The 21,617-nt window shown below is 36.8% G+C and overlaps 1 protein-coding gene across 1 annotated transcript in view; it reads right to left on the bottom strand.

The window, feature by feature from the left end:
- Positions 1-21,402, bottom strand: part of USP7 (ubiquitin specific peptidase 7) — a 94,385-nt gene extending 72,983 nt beyond the window's left edge. The window contains exon 1 of the mRNA XM_027839159.1: positions 21,288-21,402. Coding sequence (XP_027694960.1) covers positions 21,288-21,360 — 73 coding nt within the window. The 5' untranslated portion in view covers positions 21,361-21,402. The remainder of the gene's footprint in view (positions 1-21,287) is intronic.
- Positions 21,403-21,617: the final 215 nt, after the last annotated feature.

Raw genomic sequence — 21,617 nt, 5'->3', positions numbered from 1 at the left:
CTTTGTTTTGGTATATGATGTAAGTTTTCATCTATGCCTAGTTTCTGCCATACTATTTTCTTGTTTTCCCAGTAGTTTTTGTCAAATAGTGAGTTCTTATTATCCCAGAAGCTGGAGTGTTTGGGTTTAATCAAACAGTAGATTACTATAGTCATTGATTACCGTGTCCTGTGTACCTAACCTATTCCACCGATCCACCACATTAATAAAATTTAAGATCTGTTACCGCGAGGCCACCTTCCCTTGATATTCTGGACTTTTTATTCTTTCAGATGAATTTTGTTATTTTTTCTAGCTCTATAAAATAATTTTTTGGTAGTGTGATTGGTATGACTGATATAGTAGTCTGATACTATGTATAAATAAATTTAGGTAGAATTGTCATTTTCATTATATTAGCTTGGCCTACCCATGAGCAACTGATTTTTTTTCCAATTATTTAGATCTCATTTTATCTGTGTGAAAAGTATTTTGTAATTGTGTTCATATAGTTCCTGGGTTTGTTTTGGTAGGTAGCCTCCCATATATTTTATAATGTCTATAGTAACCAAAGTTACTATTGATCTCTACCAAATCTAATGGCTTTTCTCAGTGTGTATTCTTCTTGAACTCTTTGATGCATTTGATACCATTGATTTACTCTCTGGGTTTTTGTGACTCTATTTCCTCTTAGTTCTTCTCATCTGTGTCTGTCTGCTCTTTCTCAATTTCCTTTGGTGGCTCTTCATGTTTTGTTCATTAATAAGAGTGCAAAGTTCCATCCTGGGCTTTCTCCATTTCTCTCATAGTTCCCACAGCTATATAACCAGGCCTCAACTCTCTTCTGAGTTCTAGCTCCATCATTACATACTGCCCAGACTATTTAAGACATCTCAGACTCAACATGTTCAAAAGACAAAACTTATTATCTTTCCTCAAAATTGACTCATCTCCCAAACTTCCTATTATTGTTGAGGATACTACCATCCTTGTAGTTACCCAAGTTTGCAATCCTGGAGTAACCTCCATGCAAACCACATATACAATCAGATGCCAGATGTTGCCTATTTCCTCTCCATTCACATGAAGACTATCCTAGTTTAAGCATTCCCCTCTTCCCTGAACTACTGCAATTGAGAACTACTGTTCTCAAAGTGGTCTCCTTTTCTCCAATTCATCCTCCACACAATTACCAAACTAGCATTCCCAAAGCACAATTCCAACCATGTAATTGCTGGATTCAAAGAACTCCAGGGGTTCCTACTAACTCTAGGATCAAATCTAAACTCCTCTGACACTGAAGGCCCTTGATAACCTGGCTCCTACCTTTACAGGCAGGTCACATTACTCTCCTTGGCAATACAGCTAGGTGGGCCTTCCTGCTGTTCATACAATATTCTTTCACTTCCACGTCTTGGGACTTGTCTAGAATCACTCCTTTGCCTTCTTTTCTTCAAAGCTAAGCCATCTTCTACATGAGATCTTTCCTAATTCCCCAAGCTGCATTTTTCTTCTTACAGAAAAAAATTCCTTGTTTTACATATACTTATATGTCTATTGACTCTCTTGATAAGAGCATGGTTCCATTTCTTTGTTCCCAGTAACTTGCACATAGTAGGTGCTTTTAAAGTTTGTGGACTGACAAAAGAATGAACAGAAAGTCAGAATACAGACTCCCAATATTTCTTGGATGCAAAATGTAACACAATTCAAGATGCCTAAGATTTTGGATACACTGGGAGCTTGTGTTTAAAGTGAATGGGAGTGAATAAGAATACTTATTGCTACTGTTTCTTTAAAACAGGTTACAATGTAATATATTACACAACGTGAAAAACTCATCCTAAATCCAGTTTTAATTTTCAAAGCAATTTTACATTTGATGCACGTGATTTTAACAACACTTTCTCTTCTAGTTATATATCATATAACAAGTCACATTCCCAGCTGGTAAAGGCTAAAAGGTTAAATAGAGTTTACATTTAGTTTCCTGATAATGAACTCAAGTAAGAAAAGCAGAATATGACATTTTAAACAAGATAAAACTATAATACTCCAAATTTGCCTGATTACATTAGTGATTTTCATTAATTAAAAAAAAGAAACTTTCAAGCAGTAACCTTAAAATAATCTGTCTCCTATGTCTCAAATAAAACTCTACTTGATTCAACTGTTTCAGTTAAAAACTAAATGGATAACAAGGATGGTTGCTGTATGTCTTCCAAGTTCCACTAATACAATGACTTGTACATACTAGGTGTGGGAGCTAAATAAACACCTGTCAGAAATATTAAAGTAGAATCCTGTTTGGAAATTAATTGAACTAGATGACCTCTGAGACTCTGTAAAATGTTTGTCAAATTGAATTCTTTTTTGTAGCGGAACGTATTTGAGTTTTAACCACTACAGCATTGACATAGTAGTACACCAAGTCAAGCATATAGTTTGCATAATAATTCATTTCTTTTACCAGGTCCTAGATTATCTAGATTTTTAAATTATCTTGCAAAACTACCTCATTAGAAACACTGCTAGTCTTATTAGCCACATCCTTACCTTATTCAATAGCATTCTTTTAAATTATCATTTCCAAAATATGAAATAAAATAATTAAAAAAAACATGAACTTTCTAAAAGTGTTTTTTAAAGAGTGTTAAAGAAAACACATCTTTTGCTTTCAAAATTATATATAAGCAAGTAAGTTAAGACTGAGAATTTTCTCTAGAAAAACTAATCCCCAGATCTGTATAAGTTAGAACACATGAAATTATATGTGAAAGAGTGAAATTAAAATTATCTGATTCTCACACACAAACTGGAAAAGACTATAAATATAAAACTCATCAAAAATAACTTTACCAAAGTCAGACTAGTGCTAAAGTTTTTTAAATGCTTTCCAAATGATGCAAAGTTTTGAGGAATGGTGGGAGGAAAGTAGAGTAAGAGACATATTAGATGGTCTCACTCTTAAAGAAAGAGGTTAAAAGTGTTGGACGTTTGGAAAGCAGGGTTGGGGAAAGGGAAAGTTTGGCAAATGATAGGGAATCAACCCAGCACAGCCCACCTGAGGCACAATTTGGTCAGCTTAGTTTATCTTGATTTTTTTTTTTTCCTAATCAGGAGGTCTAGACTCTAGGAAACTGACAATGGAGATCACTCACAGAAATGAGAATTTGCAGCTCATGAATGACAATGTTAAAAGGGCAACGGACTTTAAGTGCTGTAGCTAGGAAAACTACAAAAATGACAAGTCACCCTTTGCAGGGCTGAGTTTGAAAGCAAAGGAAGCCCAGAGTGGATGAAATGGACTTTGAGGACAAAGATAAACCATCAATATCAAAAAGCATTTAAAATACCTACTGTATTACAAGCACTGTGCCAGGCACTGGGAATGCAGAAAACAAAATGATTATGGAATTGGAGTTTTCAACCAGGGCACAGAATATGCTTAATGTGAGTGAGAAAATGTTAGATGGAGAAAGTTAGGAGGGGTGTGGTCAGAACTGAATCTACAAGTTCTGGATTTTGAAAGTAGTACAAATCCAAGAGATGGTGAGCTTGCATGTGACCATGCAAGTACCAAGAAGGTACCTGAAACAGCCATTGACCTCTATCCCCAAAGACATTTTGAATAAAATTTTAAAACATGAGCTCATGGAGATTCAAATGCAAATTCTCAGGTGGCTTTTAACTTTTTTTATTTTTTGGAATAATATTTTATTTTTTCCCAATTATATGTAAAAACAATTTTTAACATTAATTTTTAAAAACTGAGTTTCTAAATTCTCTCCCTCCTTTCCCCCTTCCTGAGAGGGGAAGCAATCTAACATAGGTGATAAACGTGCAATCACATAACATTTCCACATTAGTCATGTTTTGAAAGAAAGCAAAGACCAAAAAAACCCCAAAAAACAAAAACCCAGGAAAAAAAGTGAAAAATAGCATGCTTCAATCTGCATCGTAGTTCTTTCTCTGGAGGTGGATAGCATTTTTCATCATGAATCTTTTGGAATTATCTTGGATCACCGTATTGCTGAGAATAGTTAAGTCATTCATAGTTGAACATTGTACAATATTGCTGTTACTGTGTACATAACCTGTCCATTTAAAAGACAGCATGAATTTAGGAAACATTCCCAAAGTTTCAGGAGATTTTCTTACCTAGTCATCTGGTAAAATATTTTGGTAGAGGCAAGGGTGAGCTATCTTGCTATAGAGATTTCAGTTAAAGTGGAAGAGTAAAATAATAGTAATAATAAAAATTTTAAAATAAAGTGAAAGAGTCTAAGGACATCAAAGTTTGCCTGTAGCTTACAGTTGTGTGCTCCCCTGGCCATGAGTTACCCTATTCATATGTCTTTCCGGCTAGAATTAGCATATGCCTACAAACACTGCTTGAAGTGTGACTTTATGAATATACTGTAATATTTTGGTTATTCTTACCTTTGCTTTCTAGTGAGTAAGTGTTTTATTATGATTATTCTTGGTTTTACTTTCTTTATAAAATGTCAGGAGTTTTAAAAAAGTGAAAAAGTCTATGCTTGGACTCAGAAGAAATAAAAGGCACCTCCCCTTCCTTCTTTGCAGAGGTAAGGGGCTATGGGTGCAGAACATTCTGTGAGGCTCAGATGATGTGTTGGTTATTTTATGCTCAACTGCCTTATTTTCCTTCTTTTAAATCTTTTTTTTTTTAAATTAAAGGGATGGATCACTGGTTAGGGATGGGGGATTATTCATTCATATATCAATAAAATTCTAAAGCCCAAAAGTCTGTTTCTTCTTCTTGCTATCAGTTTCTTATATGAATTTAACTTTTCTGGCTACACAGAATAGACCCATGTAATTTCACTGGCATGATGAACTTTCTCTACTAACACAGGTCACTACCTTCTCTGCAACTTACAATCTTTGAGAGTTACCTAACACTGAGGTCACACAACCAGCATATATAAATGGCAGCTTTCTATGCACTATGTATGTACCAGGTTGCTTTTCTCCTACTTTAAGTAGAGAATGAATATAAATTTGCTAGACATTTTTATCACTCTGTAATGATGTTCTTGTTTGTCTGTCAATGTTTTTAAAATCTAAATTCCTCTTCAGGTAACAACACTGTCATTTCTGTTTTTGAATTTGCAACTGCATATGCAAACTGACTTCGATTTTAATGAAGCTTATGTTTTTGTATTAAATGTGTTTCATATAAGAAAAAAACTGTTGGAATGGAAGTGTCAGTTTTTTAGAATGGTCATCAAAATGAGTACTTTAGGTAACATGTCAAAGGCCAACGGGGGTAAAAGGCCTTTTGACTATAAAATTGTATGTTAAGTATATTGTAAATGAAATAAGCTTAAAATAGCTTAAGTTATTACACTAATAATTCAAACTTAGAAAAAAGCATAGTTATGACCAATTCACAACTACTCTTTTTGAACTAGCAACACTATTACTATGCTAAATCCTGCCAACACTAATGTTTCTAGCTGGAAAATAATACCAAGTCTAATGCAGAAGAATCATTAAAAAGAAGAAACAAATGGCATAGAGATAAAAAGGAACTTTTTCCTTTTCTTTTACAAATTACCAGCATCATAATTCTAATATCACCAATCAGACAGGAAAGGTTTTGAAGTAGCAATAATTCAGTACAACCAGAAACCAAAGAAGCACATTACCTGAATGTGGCCATAGACTTTGAGATTATTCCCTGAATCTTTTTCCAAACTGTATTTTAGTGTACTTTTTGATTAGAGATCATCAACCATGCAAACTCCTAACAGCTACACACAGTACCTTGCAAAATGAAGTAAGTCTAAACTTCTGATTACAGAAGTTGTCTAAAAATGTCAGATTTTGTACCTTCTTTATTCAGGACCAGGAATTAGGCAACTACAGGATGGATTATGGCACAAACTGTCACAGAAGGCAAGTCTGTGTTTCCACTCATCTCTTATCTATTTCTAAAGAGGTGGCAACAGTTCTTTGAGTACATAGATAAGAGAGAAAAAAGAAAACCCAGTCACTCCAAAACTGGTACAAGAAGTTTCAAGCCAAAAAAACCTAGTTATCAAAAAATGTTTAAGTTTTTAACAACTCTAATTCCCTTATTCTTAATTTCCCCCAAATCTGGGATATAACACATATGTGAACCAAGTGTTCTTAAGCTCTTATTCAAAGACATTTTATAAAGAATGCTATTCACCAACTGACAAATTACAGAATAAAAGGGAATTTAGATCTTAAATCCTAGAATTTTGATGATTTACTCAAAGTCACAATAAGCTAAAGCTTAAAGGATATATAGGACTAGAATCCAGGCATTAAAAAAAAATACCTCAATGCTCCTTCCACAAAAATTAACTGTCAACCCACTCTAAGTGGTTCGGTGGCTAAAGTGCTGGGCCTGGAGTCTGGAAGACTCATCATCCTGAGTCCAAATCTGGCTTCAGACACTAGCTGTGTGAGTCTGGGTAAGTCACTTAACCCTACTGCCAACCTGTTTCCTCATCTGTAAAATGAGCTGGAGAAAATGGCAAACTACTCCAGTATCTTTGCAAGAAAACCCCAAATGGAGTCATAAAAAGTCGACATACAACTGAAAATGACTAAACAATAACAGAGTTCACAGGATTTAGAGTGTGAAGGACTTAGGGATCACCTCCTATGTCAACTCACTTGTTTTACAAACTTAAAAAGGAATATCCACTATGGTTATAGAAAAAGGAATGTGCTTGTAGATATAATTAGATGGTAACACATGAATCCAAATATGATTATGTTAGTACACACAAGTTGAAGCTAAAGTTGTCTAAAAAGAAATTAAGTCTTTACACTAGTAGTTCATGAAACTTTGGAGGAAGGACAAGACAGTTATAAAATTTTCAATAAAGATCAGCTTTGGAGAGTAAAGGATAACCAAGGGAAAATCCAAGTATTGCACAGAAGCCCTCAAATTGTTCAAAGGAATATTTCAACACTACTGGCAGATTCTTCATGGAAGTTTTAGGAAAGACATGAATCAACATTACACATGATGAGAGGACATGAAATGTTTATTTAGGTCATTAGGGGAAGAAACCACACCAGTGAGATAAATATTGCAGTATCAAATATAACTAAGAAACAATCTGGTTCATAAATTAACTTCTTTCCTTACTTGAATGAAATCTCTTACATGTGCAACAATGTGTTCATGAAAACAGGATGATTTTGTTATTACATTGGTAATGATAATATACACATTTATAGGTTTTAAAATCTTTTATTTTTCATTAATCTAGATTTCCCCAATGTTTTCCTCCCCTTCCTTCTCCCAAAGAACAATTCTTTATATAAAAGAATATAGTGTTCCATACCCAGATCCCTATTTCTGGGGGGAAAAAAAGACCAAGAGGCCAAATTTGGTCATCACAGTTTTACAACACTGCTTGTTGTACTTTCCATTTAGGTTGCTTTAGGCATTGTATATACAATTTTCCTGGTCCAATTTACTTTAACTCTGCATTAGTGCATAAGTCTTAATATGCCAACAAATTTACATTATCTAACCTTAACAGGGGCCTTCAATGCAATCCTTTCATTCCTCCCTAATTGGTTGTCACACTCCCATTCCTCTTTTAGCTGAGAACCTGACTTTACTGAGAAAACAGGTTTTTTGCCACTCTTCTCTTTCCCCCTTCTCCTCTAAAAAGCCCTTGGCAAATTCTCTTCGCTCCGTCCTCTGATAAAGAGATGGCCACCCCTTTAATTTTCAATCTCTCCTTATCTACAGGTTTCTTCTCTATAGCCTACAAACATGTTCAAGTTTGTACTAATCCATAAAAAAAAATCTTCCTAAGCCCTTACCACTAACCTCAAGTTATCTTATAACCTTCCCCCCTTTCTGAGCCAAAAATAGCTGCCATCGCTTTCTCTCCTCTTATTTATTTCCTCACCTTTGTAATCTGCCTGAAACTGCCCTCCAATTTTATGGGATTTTTCAGTCTTCATGTTTCTGGACCTTTCTCCCTCCTCTTAGACACACCTCCTCTTTGGGTGGTTGGTGAAATTACTCTCTTCTGGTTTTCTTGCTACCTGACTATTCTCAATATCCTCTGCTGGCTTATCATCAATGTCATTCCCTCTACTGTCATGTCCCCAAAGCTCAATCTTGGGCCCTTCCTCCTTCTCTCTACATTCTCTAGGTTAACTTTATCACCTCTCATGGGTTTAATTATCTTAGGGAGATGAGTCATGGATCTTATGTATTCAGCCCTAGCCTACCCTTTCAGTATCAAACCACAGAAATGCCTATTGGACATGTCAAACTGGATGTTCCAGAGATATCTCATTTTCCACTCTTCTTTCCTGTTTCTGTTGAAGGTACCATCAATCTTCAAAGTCTGCGTCCTCAACTCTTTTACTCCTTACTCTTTCCCTGTCTTTGTTCATCATCCTTGGAGAATGCTCCCCCTTCCTCTCTTCTGTCTCATAAAAGCCCTCCCTTCCCAAAATGCAGGTCAAGCTCCCCTCTATACAAATGTAGCCTTTCCCTATCCCCAAATGCTAGAAACCCTCCCTAACAAGTGGTTTGCATGTATATTATATTAGTAATACATAAAGTGTATATATATACACACAATATTGAAACACTATGACGTTGTGGTACAAAGTCAGTCCTAGCCAGACTGACATACCCTGAGTATGTGACCCTTGGCAAATCACTGAACATCAGTGCTTTAGGCTAGGCAACTATGCATGTTAAGTTGCAGAGGTGCCAATCTGAATTGACAGAGGGAAGTTTCCTCAGACCCAGGAATTCCCTATAACCATGAAATTCCAATTCCAGGTCAAGTCCCTATGTCCTATACTCATGTATGTACTTGTTCTTGACTAAATAATAAGGAAATAGGAATAGAGCCTCAGACATTGCAGGCACTTAATAACTGCTTACTGATTGATTCATCATATTCAAAGTATTTTACAGAATGGTAATATCCCTTACATTCAGGACTCAACTTGTTTAGCCATTCCCCGAACAATGGGTATCTATTTCCAGTTCTCTGCTGCTAGAAAAAGTGCTTCGATAAGTACTGTGGCATATACAGGGCCATTCATTTTTATCACTGGAGCATTTGCTTTGCAGTAAAATCTCAATTTACACATTTTTAAAAACTATAAATAGCCTAATTTATAGTTCCAAGAACAACTTTATTTGTACACTTTAATATTTGTTTATGCTGTGATTAAGTTTATTATAATTTACAAAAAGTATATCACACAAATTTCAGAGATGGAATTGGTCTTTAGAAACTGAGTCAACCTCCTTCTTTTAACAGGGCAGAGTTGCCTCAAGATCAGTAGGGTAAGAGGCCACATTGCCTGTTTCCAAAAAACATTCGGAGGTTTATTTAACTACCATAAAATAAACTGAAATTATTGTGACACCAATTTCTGATTCTAAAGGAAACATTAACAATACAACTGAATAGTTACTGTAATTTGGATCTCCAATTGGATATTGAATAAATTGTTGCTCAGATTCCTAAAATATTCTGATAAATGGCTTTTACTGCTAAAGATGAAGAATTAAATAATTATTTTTTAAAAATTCTGCCTGTTACTAAATTTCTCTGGTATAACATGTCTAAGTTGCACAATATTTTGTTAATTCGCACACAACACATTAGATGGCAACTTACTCTCAAAATCGAATGTATCCTCAGGCTTTGCCAGGTCAATTTGGTATTAGGTTTTTCCTCTTGACACAGGAAGTGAACATGTCATCTCTCCTTTAAGGGTTACCAAATAATTTCTACTAAAATTAGGATCAGCTTGTAATATTAATTTACTTATAAAACCTACATAGCTCACTGAGACACAATTCAAACATCTGGCCCATAAATACTACAGTCCTTTCCAATGTTAAAATTCTATTACTTATTTAAAAGCTAAATAAGGAAGCCTGAAATTTTGAAAATGTTAAATAATCAATTAAACATAGAACTTTGCAATTTGATTGACTGAAGGAGAAGGGGAATGGAAAAAATCACATATGACTCAGGTTACAAACATAGGTGATAAAGTTATATCATGGAATACTATTGTGTTGTAAAGAAACAAGAAATGGATAACACAGAGAAAAGCAAGTGATGCAGATTGAAGACAAAGCAGAACCAAAAGGATGACACATACAGGGAATAAAATACTGCAACTGAAGTTTGAAGCAACTGAACTGAAACTGCAGTTAGCATTCTTGGCTTTCCAGAATAGAAGATTAAACATACATCCCTCCCTCCATGTAAAGACTGAAGGTAAAAATGTTATGTACAAATATGATTACGTTTTCTTTCCTTTAAGGGAAAACATGTTGGAAAATGATAGATTTTTTTTTTGAGAGGGGGGCTTCAGGAGAAATCTTTTAGGGAAATCCACACTTAAGAGGAAGTTTGAAGGAAGAAGGAAAACTAACAAAGAGGTATCTATACCCTAGATTTAAAATTCTAGAATACCCAATTCTATTGTTCTTTGAGGCAAATCAATGGTTAATGCCTGTGTAAAACTCAAACCAAAATGAACTTGAGCTATTCCATGATGCCTTCAGAAATTTTATTATAAATTTATACACATCATTTTCAAGGTCCTTATATCTGTTGGTGACCAACAGTAAGATCCCAAACGAAATTTTTATTAATGTTTTAAGAATACTAATACTTATACATGTGCAGGGAGATATTTTACTTCAGGTGATCTTACGTTACTGAATAGCTGTTATTTTATGGGGAAGGAAATTAAATCAACCAACCAGCTTATTTTTTCAAATGGAACATTTGAGTTCCTATGGCACTAAGATCACTTAGTGGCCCCTAATCTGCTTTGCTTGTGAACCATATTATACATACAAAGAACTCGATGAATCATATACTTTGTTGGGGGGGGGGGGAGGGAAGGGGAGAGAGGCAACCAGGGTTAAGTGACTTGCCCAGGGTCACATGGCTAGTAAGTGTCTGAGGCTAGATTTGAACTCAGGAAGATGAATCTTCCTGACTCCTGACTCTATCCACTGTGTCCCCATCTACCCCTGGCTTCCTTTGTGTCCCAGCTAAAATCCCACCTTCTACAAGAAGCTTTTCCCCAATCCCTTTTAATTCTAGTGCCTTCCCTCTGTGGATTAATTCCCATTTATCCTGTAAATAGCTTGTTTTCTTACACGGTTGCTTGCCTGTTGTATCCCCCATTACAGTCAGGTCCTCCTGACTCCAAGACTGGTGCTCTATCCATTGTGCCACCTAACCGCCACCTAACCACCCCCTGAACCATACACTTTGAAAAATAATTCTGAACACTAAATAAAACAAACACTTCCAGACACAAAGAACAGAAAAAGGTTAGTTATACACAAAACTTCAAATCTTTATTACATAATCATTCTTTCCCTCTTAAGTATGTAATAAATTTTCTGTGCATTTTTAATGCTTCATTGATCCTGTGCAGTGGCAGGTGTGTGTGCAGGGTTACCTGCAGGGTGTGATGGGGGGGTGGAGAGAACCTTATCACTACCTACTCTGTCCTACTCTTACAAAAAAAAAATACATCTAGTCAAGAAGAATGAATCTATATAGTGAACTTTTTTTTTTTTAAGTATGTCTCTTTTTGCACCTTGAGTCCATCACCTCTCTTGTCAGGAGATGGGTAACATGCTTTATCATAGGTTCACTGGAGATATGGTACTGAAGTTTAAGTCTTTCAAAGTTGTTTTTCTTAACTGTTGTACTTTTATAAACTGTTCTTCTGGTTCTGCTTACTTTACTCAGCATCAGGACATAAAAGTCTTGCCATGTTTTCTTTTTCACATCATTTTTGTTGTTGTTCAAGTCATTTTTTAGTTGTATCAGACTCTTCATGACCCCATTTGGGGTTTTCTTGGCAAAGACACTGGAGTGGTCTGCCATTTCCTTCTCCAGTTCATTTTACAGATGAGGAACTGAAGCAAAGAGAGTTTAAGTGACTTGCCCAGGATCACAAAACTAGTAATTGTCTCTGAGTCCTGATTCCAGGCCCATCTAGTCATAGTGCACCAATAATCTACTACATTCATATACCACAATTTGTTCTACCCTTCCAATTGATGGTCACTTCCTTGGTTTCCAATTCTCTGCTTTCAAAAAACAAAAACAAAAACTGTATTAAATATTTATTTTTCTCTTTCTTTCATCCCTTAGGAATCTAGGAGGGGTATCACTAGAGTATCACTAGAGTTACAGGTAGTTTGGTGAATTTTGGACACAGTTCCAAATTATTTTTTGAGAATCATATTTTCAAGGACCAAAACTCCAATGAAGGTTTGGCACTTGGGAGTAAAGAAGTTTAAAAAAAAAAAAGGTAGGAAAAAGCAGCAGTGGATAGTGATTAGGATAGGTTCTACCCTAATGCTTTCTGAAGATTAAAAAATAAAAACAAAAGATGCTATAGACTCATTCATAAAGGTTCTAATGATATATTCATTCATTTTTAAACTTTGCTCTTCAGTGTGTTGTTTCTTAACCCTTTAATTTATATTTGTCCTTGCAAAGAGTGTATCTCAATACAATAATTAAAAACCACCTGCTTCTAGAAAAAGGGTTCTTAACCTGTTCTTAACCCCCCCAATCTCCTCTTCTCTCCCCCCCCCACAGTCAAGTGAAACCAAATACAACTGTTACCTATATTCACAATTTTCCCCTACTGTTCCTCCTGGGATTTGTTATTCTATTAAGAGTGATGATCTAAAAGTAAGGAAACTCATAATAAAAAATGGAAGCCATGGCACTTTCATAGAGATCTATATGGTTAATATGGAAATGTTTCCCAAGACTTCACATGTCTTCACTTCAGCATCATATTGCTTGCCTTCTCAATGGGGGTGGGGTGAGGTGAGGGCTGGAGGGAGAGAATTTGGAATTGAAAAAATTTTAAATGAATGTCAAAATAAAAAATCAGAGATCTGTAAGTTTGGCATTAAATGAAATATTTTACCAGAAACTAAGTAGCCTAGTCAGAGGTGCTACTACTACTTCAATTAAACTGGGGTCTTCTAAATAAAAACAGCTGACATTTTAAGGTTTATAAATTATTTCACATATATCATAGCTCATTTGATCCTTAAAATAATCCTGTGAAGTAGGTATTATTTTCATCCACATTTTACAAATTAGTAAACTGAGCCTCAGAGAGTTTTGCCCAGGATCATACAGCTAGGGTCTTCCTGACTTTCAAGTCCAGTGTTTTATCCTGAAACATTCTAAAATCAAACTCATTAGCCCAACTGAGCACAGGTATTTTTCCCATAAGCTAAATCTAATTAAAGATTGGCCAACCTGTTTTTTTGTTTGTTTTGTTATCAGAAGACAAACTTTATTTAATTCTATCACTCAAGATCTTTTACTTTGCAAGATAAATCTCTACTTATAAATTTGTAAAAAACAAAAAGAAACATCACAGCCATTTAATTCCTGGAAGTATTGGATAAGGGATTATGATTTTGCTGTAGTCTTACTGTAAAAGTCACTATACAATGAAATAATTCAGTGTATGAAGAATTGCAGGTTTTTTGCTAATGTTTATCCAAGCTATGCTTTATTTTATTTTTATTATTTTACTTTTCAACACTCTATTGAAGGGGAAGCTAGGTGGGGCAGTGGATAGAGCACTGGTCCTGGATTCAGGAGGACCTGAGTTCAAATCCAGCCTCAGACACATAACACTTACTAGCTGTGTGACCCTGGGCAAATCACTTAACCCCACTGCCAAGCCAAAAACAAAACAAAAAAAAAATACTTTATTGAAGCTATAGATTGTGGAAAACAAGATTTTAACTTGAGACACTTGGCTTTGTTAAAACTTAGAATATGCAACAATATACCATGTCAGATACGCTAAAATTATTTTTAATAGCAGTACCGTTAAAAATTAATTGCTTCCAACACAATTAAAATCACCAAAACTTTAGTCAAATGGTGTAGTGGAAAGAATTACTAGATTTGGAGTCAGAAAACTTGGGTTTCAATCCTGATCGGTATTTGCTACGCCTGTGTGACCTTGGGCAGGCCTTTAACCACTCTGGGTTTCAGTTTCCTCAACCATAAAATGGAAAGGATTGGACTGGAGAATTTCTAGGGTCTTTCTAGCTCTAAATCTATCAATTTTCCAAATATAAAACTTTAAACAACTTAAGAAGTAGCTTCTCTTCAGTCCCAAAGAAAAGAAAAGTTCAAGCAGTCTTTTAATAATGCAAGACAAATGTAAACCACATACACAAACAAAAGAAAATGAGTAGGATTTAAAAATTCCTTCCACCTCCATATTGCTAAATTACTATCCAAATTAGTTAGGTTTGGGAAGCAACACACAATTTTATATTTAACACTGCAACTGTAGAATGACAAGAATTACGTTGTTACAAATTTGTCATCCAAGGAGGAACTATGTATTAGATGTCACTTCAGATACACAAGTTACATGTTACCTATTCCATAATACTGAAACAATAACAAAACCAGAGAGGTGACCTACAGCTTTAAAAAATATATATAGCAAGTGGGGCAGGTAGGTGGCGCAGTGGATAGAGCTCCAGCCTTGCAGGAAGAACTTAGTTCAAATTTTACCTCAGACGCAACACTTACTAGCTATATGACTCTGGGCAAGTCATTTAACCCTGATTACCTCACCAAAGAGAAAAAAAAAATAGCTAGATTATATATATATATATACATACACATATATTATATATAGCAATTTCATTAACTAGGAAATTAGGAGTGATTAGAGTTTTGGAAAATCTGACCTTATTAGACTTCATTTAGAAAAAGACTTTTCTAAGTAATCCGGACTAAACAGTCTTAAAACTGAAGAGGGGGGAAAAACAACACTGAATCTGACATTATCTAAGACAAAAAAAACAGTGCCTGACACATAAGCGCTTAATAAATACTTTCCCTATTAAAATGTCTCAGCTTACATAGTATCTTATTTTCATATTACATTATAAAAGTAAAGTACATTGTACCTAACTTAATTCACTAAGAATAAGACCTAGAACAGACTGCAGAAATCATCCATTCCAACCCCTTCAGGTAAGGGATAAGAAACAGACTCAGAGCCATTAAATGCTTTGCCTAAAGTCACACACCTAATGAAAACCTGACATTGCTGAGCACATAATTGAAGTAAAAAAAGATTATAGTGGATATTGTAAGAACAAAAACATCGAATAAGATTTTTGTTGTTGTTGCGACAGAAGATAGCGTAAGTGCCATAAAGTGGTACAAAGAACTATCATGGACAGGATAACTAGTCCACACTCCCACCCATTTTATGGAGAGGCTTAACCTGCTCAAGATTCCATAAATAGTTAAGCGGCAGTGTGGGATTAAAACTCCATTTCTTTAACTCCAAATCCAGTACTTTCCCCACTATACTCTGCTGCTTAAGTATGATATAAACAGAGCGAAGGACTGAACTTGGAGTCACGGGACCTTCCTCTACCACTCTGTGACCTTGAACCAAGTCACTTCACCTTTATGGGTTTAGTTGCTTCACCAACAGGGGACTCTTTCTCATCTATACATTGAGAGGGCTGAATTAGTTCTCTAAGGAACCTATCAATTCTAGAGCTATGATTCTATATTAGTTGAAGGGAAGGGAAGACCATTTTCTTCAGGGGGTGGGGTGGGGGGACAGGCAAGGTTAAAGAAGGTTTAGAAGAACTTAAACTGGAGAAGGATAGGCTTTACATAGACATTTGTAAATATCCCAAAAAAAATTATTATCTTTTGACTGATACAGATTCCACCATGAGCCAAGGTATGGAAATGGAAGAGTATAATGTATGTACAGAGAACGAATGGAATGTATGATGAGGTAGTAATCCAGTTTGACAGGAACACAAATGTAACTGAGGAGAAGCAGAAAATAACCTAGAAAGGAATGTTAGAAACAGACCTGTTAAATGCCTTGAATGTCAGGTAAAAAAGTTTAGATTTGATTCTAGAGGCCCTTCTATAGTCTCAGACTTCAGAACAGGTGAAGCAAAAGGTGAGCTATAAGACTTATCTTGTGATTATGTCAAAAATAGATTAGAACAGGGATTCTTATGTCATAGACCCTTTGGCAGTGTGGTGAAGCCTATGGGACACCCTTTCAGAATCACATTTCTAGACATACAGAATTACAAAGGAAATCAATGATATTGAAATAATTATCATGAATAAATTTTTTTTTAAAGTTATGGATCCCATGTTAAGAATCCCTGGGCTAGCTAGAAAGGACTAGATGCTGAGGTGCCAGGAAAAGAAAGTATAGGTATTTCAGAAAGGAAGAATGGATAAGAAATAGGTAATGATTGAAGAGTAGGAGATGATGGAGGAATCAAAGATGACTCCAAGGTTTTCAGAATAAACTGGTGAATTTGCTTGACATCTCAGAAATTTACCAAATATATGGGAGCTCTGATATTCACATTAGAATCAATGAATCCTTGTTACAGTGAAAGATGATACATATTCTGGGATAACATTCACAAGTGATGAGTTATACACTGATGACTTATGATACAATCCACAATATAACTGAATCCAAGGCAAAGTACTTTAAAACTAGATTTTACTAGAGAGCTAATGTGTTGGGTTTAGCTTGTCTGCATGAATGCCCAAATAGACTGTCATTTCTATAAAACATGACAGTTAAAAAATACAAACAAAACTTTCATATTTCCTTCCATATTTCCAAGTGTCAGCAATGAAGGAATTTTATAACAGTGATCATCAGCAACTGAAATCCAGCACAAATGCCTATGGGATAATCACTATTTCCTTACATACTTATTATAGCCAGATTTTTTGTCAATCTGATCTAATTGTAGATTTTGGACCCATCAATTCATGTTAATCTGGATTTTTAATCTAATATATTTTTGCTAGACCAAAATTGATGGAAGGCACAGTTCAAAGAGAAAAATTTTTATTTCCATCTTCTATAAAAGATAATTTTGCAACCATGAAAACTTAAAAGACTAAGAAACAGTGCAGAAGTTGTTAAATGTTTTCTGGAATCCTTGCGATTTCCATACCACTCTGTTCATAACTTAGAAAGCAGTAAGCATTGATCTGTTCATGATACTAGGTTAAACGCTGTCCAAAAGTTAAATGGACGCTCTTTCAACTATTTCAGCATTTTACACTGCAAGAGATGACACTGACATGAACAAACAGGAAGGAATCATTTAAGTGTGTTAAAGCAAAAGACATCTTGTAGGACAATGAATAAAAACCAATTATTGGATTGCATTTTGTATCCAGGATGAAGTAAGGAAAATAATCCGTCCTATTAGTTTAGTACCTTAAAAAAAAAAAGCTAGGAAGTTTTAAAATATTGAGGGTGGGGTTGACAGGAAAGAGAAATAAAAACTTTCAGATGGGGAGAATCTTAGTTTAATTTATGAAAAATTTACCAAACGGTTACCAAATTAGCCTAGAGAAGAATGAAGTTTCTCTGATGACTCTACCTGCCCACAGTGATACTGTTACTTCAAAGCTGTATATTTATGTTTTCCCTAAGCTGAATGATGCCTTCACAGTACTTTTACATCTTGGATGGCAGTAGAGGGAATTAATCAGTCTAACTGAATTCCCAAATAGACTACAAGACCCAATGAACTTCTACCATGCTCCATTCCATTATCGCTTTTATAGTGGATCGAAAATTTAAAAACCCAATTTTAGGCTGATAGCTAAGAACAGTGATTAAATTTAATAAAATAAAAACAAAACCCAATTCTATGAAACACAGTACAATTAAAAGGAATAACTATACTTTCCTACTGATAGGGAAACCCAACCAACCTATCTGATTTCCTTTTGACCCTTCTCTTCCTAGAAGCAAGACTCCTCTTACAAGGACACCAAACATGAGTTTTAATAATATTCCACTCATGAAGATTGTAGTATCTTATCAGACAGTCTTTAGGAAGGCCACATGCATAGTACAGTGGAAAGAGCACTGGCTTTAAAGTCAGAAGACCTGAGTCCCAAATGCCGACTTTGTTACCTACAATCTAGACAAGTTATGTTAAATAAAGATTTTAATGAGGTTGTAAGGTCTCTTCTATCTCTAAATCTATTATCTTATAACCCTCCCTTTTCCCTTCCCATACACACAATGACTTGGAAAAACTCCAAAGGAAAACTATCCACAATTCAAATTTAAGTCTATAATAATAAAGTTTTGATTCTCTTAACATAGACTGCTCATGACATAGAATCATTTCCTAAGTACCTACAACCCAACATATATAAAGTATTAAGTGCATATACAATGTACACGGCAGAGAGATTTTTAAAAATTTTTTCTCTTAAAAGATAATACTTTTCTACCTACATAACTAACTATGGGTGTTTTGTGATAATTGCAGGCCTCCAGAAGATACAGTTTTCAAGAAAATCATTCAGAACAAATTTCCCGAAAATTTCAGCAAGAAGTCCTATAAAGTGTATTTTCTGAAACTGGAACTTTTATGTAACTGGAGTTACTTTTAAGTGCCTATTATTCCTTCTGGATATTAAAAAAACCCCAACATGTTATTTATCCTTCAATATTTTGGTTAATTGTGATTTGTGAATTCAAACATTCCTTTTTGGAGGAAAAGACTGCTAAAAAAAAAAAAAAAGAAGTCCAATTAATAGAAGCTTGTACTTACATATCATTTTACAGTTTACAAGGCAAATTCTTTAAAAAAAAAAAACAAAAACAAACCCAAACAACAAACAAAAAAACCCCCCAAAACAACATAACAAAACCCTGTGAGTAGGTGGTCCAGGTATGATGCTGCAATTTACAGAAGTCTAACTAAGTTGGGGAGGGGGGTGGAGTCCATCCCCAGGTATTTGGATTCCAAGTCTGATTAGTTGCTTTTTTATATTATGACAGGAGAACCTGCCTCTTATTTAGATAAGTAAACAGTAGTGAAATGGACTCTGGAGAAAGTCTTTGCTACTTTTTCTTAAGAATCCTGTAACTCTTTTTTAAGAAACAGCACTTTAAGTCTACTGGAATTTAATTCCAGAGACATATTTACTAACAAGACACCAACTCTAATGACCACTTCTTTGAATTCTACATCTATTAATGATGTAATTCTACATCATGTGACAGCATTTTGGTTCTTATGGGCATAGTTAAAAAGTAGTGCTTGAAAAGTAAAACTGAAAAGTACCCACTTTTTAGAACAAGCTAATTGACACAAAATGGCATGAAGTCATTTACTGAAGTTAAAAGAAAGTACTGGATGAAATTCTCAGTAGTCCCTTAGATAAGATTTAATCAACATAATGTCCACCCTAAGATACTGTTTTGGGCACAATGAAATTGATCACCTGGTCTTCCTATACAGCCCCTGCTTCATTCATTACTGCCATCAATAAATACAGCATATGCCAAATAATTAAGTAGTTTATTTCTTTAAAATCTGAATAAGGTAGTCTCACTTAACATCCAATTATCAACAAGTTATTGCAAACCATTAAAGTCCCAGAAAAAGAATTCAGAATACCTAAAAATAAAAGTTTACTTCTTACATTTTATGAAGCTGATCAACTGTACAGCTTGTTCAGATTTTACTGTTAGCTTAGTGTCACTAAAATTCAAATATCCTTTCATTTTATCTTAAATTATGAGCTTTATAGTATGATTTTGAAAAAAGCACTGTTTTCAAAGTATTTTTCATTTGAAAAACTTTGTCATGTCAAAACCAAATTTCTTTCGAATAAATTTGCCTGACAAACTTACAAAAGTCAAAAGGAAAGTTTATGTTGACTTAAACCCACAACCAAACTTCACATCAAAAGAAAATAGTATCCAATTCACCATGTACAGAAAAACCAAGTCACTTTTAAAAACAGATTTGGCACAATGATCCAAAGACAGCTTCTGAAACATGCCCAGCTACCACGTGTGACCAGATTAATATGGTTTCAAACAGTTAGTGGATTCACTTTGTACCTCATATTAACGAAAAAGCTTTAAAGCTTTAAAAATCAAAGTAGGTAGGTTAAAAAAAAAAGAAGCAGCTTAAGTCAAAGCTGAAAGGTCTAAAAACTCAGTTTTGTATGTACTTTTGGGGTGAAACGTCCTTTCTGTATACATTTCACTGCGGATCTCCTGTGTTACGGCTCAAATGTAATTCAAAAAGTGAGTTTTCTGAACCTTTAAATCCAGAATAACACATAACACACACACACACACACGCACGCACGCACGCACGCACGCACACACACAGTGAGAACTATGTCTCTCTCTGGAGCACTTTCCTAACCCTAACTACAACAATGCTGCTGAAATCAAAACACAAATATTCTTTGGCAGGACCACTGAAGTTTTGCCCTAAGGATACTTTACACTTTACAACTTCTTGCTCCAGAATGCCTAATGGATAAAGCATAGTGATAAATGTTTTGCATAAAGGAAAAGTAAGCTATTAGGGTACCCCTAGACAGTTTCCCTTTAAAAAGAGGCACCAAAGGAGACTAGGAATAGTTACAAGGAGATAAACAATGCACCCACAACTGCCAAAAAAGCTTTCTAGCCCAAACTCCACTCTGAAGGCACCCCGAATTCGGTTAGCCAAAGTGCCCTGCTGAGAAAGCTGTCCCCCTCAGCACAGCAGCAACGCCCCCAGCCGAAGAAGCTTGACCGCAAACAGGAGAGCCCCTGCGCCCTCGGGCCGGGCACCGTCCCCAGTCCGTGATGCCCCACGTCCCCTCCTCTCTCCACCACAACACGGCCCTGCCCTGCCCAGCCCTCCCCTCCCCCCCACCCAGCTCCGCTGCATGACTGTGCAGCCTCTCCCAAGACTGGGGCCTCCGCAGTAGCCCCCGGCCCTGGCCCCACTCTTGGGCCCGAGGAAGGCGGCCCTAGGTGGCTGCCAAGAAGTGCAGGCAGGGCCGGGCGGCGGGGGAGGGTGTGCGGGCTGCCAGGCGCCGTCCGGTTCCGTGCCCCGATTAAAGATGGCGAGCATCTCGCGTGGCTCCCTAGACTCCCCCATACAATGAAAGGGACCTGGAGGCAGCAGCGTCCCCCTCCCCACCCCCCACGCGGGCCCGGGAGGGAGAGTGGGCGGGCCGGCGGGCCTACCCAAAACACTGGGCGGCGGCGGCAGCGGCAGCAGGGCTCCACCGGGCCCCGGGGAAAACAAACCCCCCTCCTGGGCCGCCTCTCCCACTCGCCCAGGCTCAGACACACTCACATTCACATGCATACGCAAGGCTCCCCCAGCTCGGCCGCCCCCGGACGCGGCTCACCTTCCATCTCCATGTCTTCCGGCTCGCTCAGCTGCTGCTCCCCCGCTTTCTGCTGCTGCTGCTGGTGGTTCATGTCGGCCGCGGCCTGGGCCTCGCCTGCTGCCGGGGACCGGGACTGCGGGCCCGGGAAGCGGGGAGCAGCGAGGAGCCTGGGCGGCGGCGGCGGCGTCGAGGCGGCCTCCTCCTCCTCGTCGTCCTCGTCGGCTCCGGCCGGGGCTGGCGGCGGCGGGCAGGGGGCGGCGGCGGCGGCTGCAGGGAGGGCAGAGGCCGGGGTTGGCGGCGGCGGCGGCGGCTGTGGCGGGGGCAGGGAGACGCGCACGTATTTGCTCG

Source organism: Vombatus ursinus, unplaced genomic scaffold (assembly GCF_900497805.2).
Source record: "Vombatus ursinus unplaced genomic scaffold, bare-nosed wombat genome assembly UNPS02014832.1, whole genome shotgun sequence".
NCBI classification, from domain to species: domain Eukaryota; kingdom Metazoa; phylum Chordata; class Mammalia; order Diprotodontia; family Vombatidae; genus Vombatus; species Vombatus ursinus.
The sequence above is the reverse complement of the archived record's forward strand: the minus strand, read 5'-3'. Positions and strand labels throughout refer to the sequence as shown.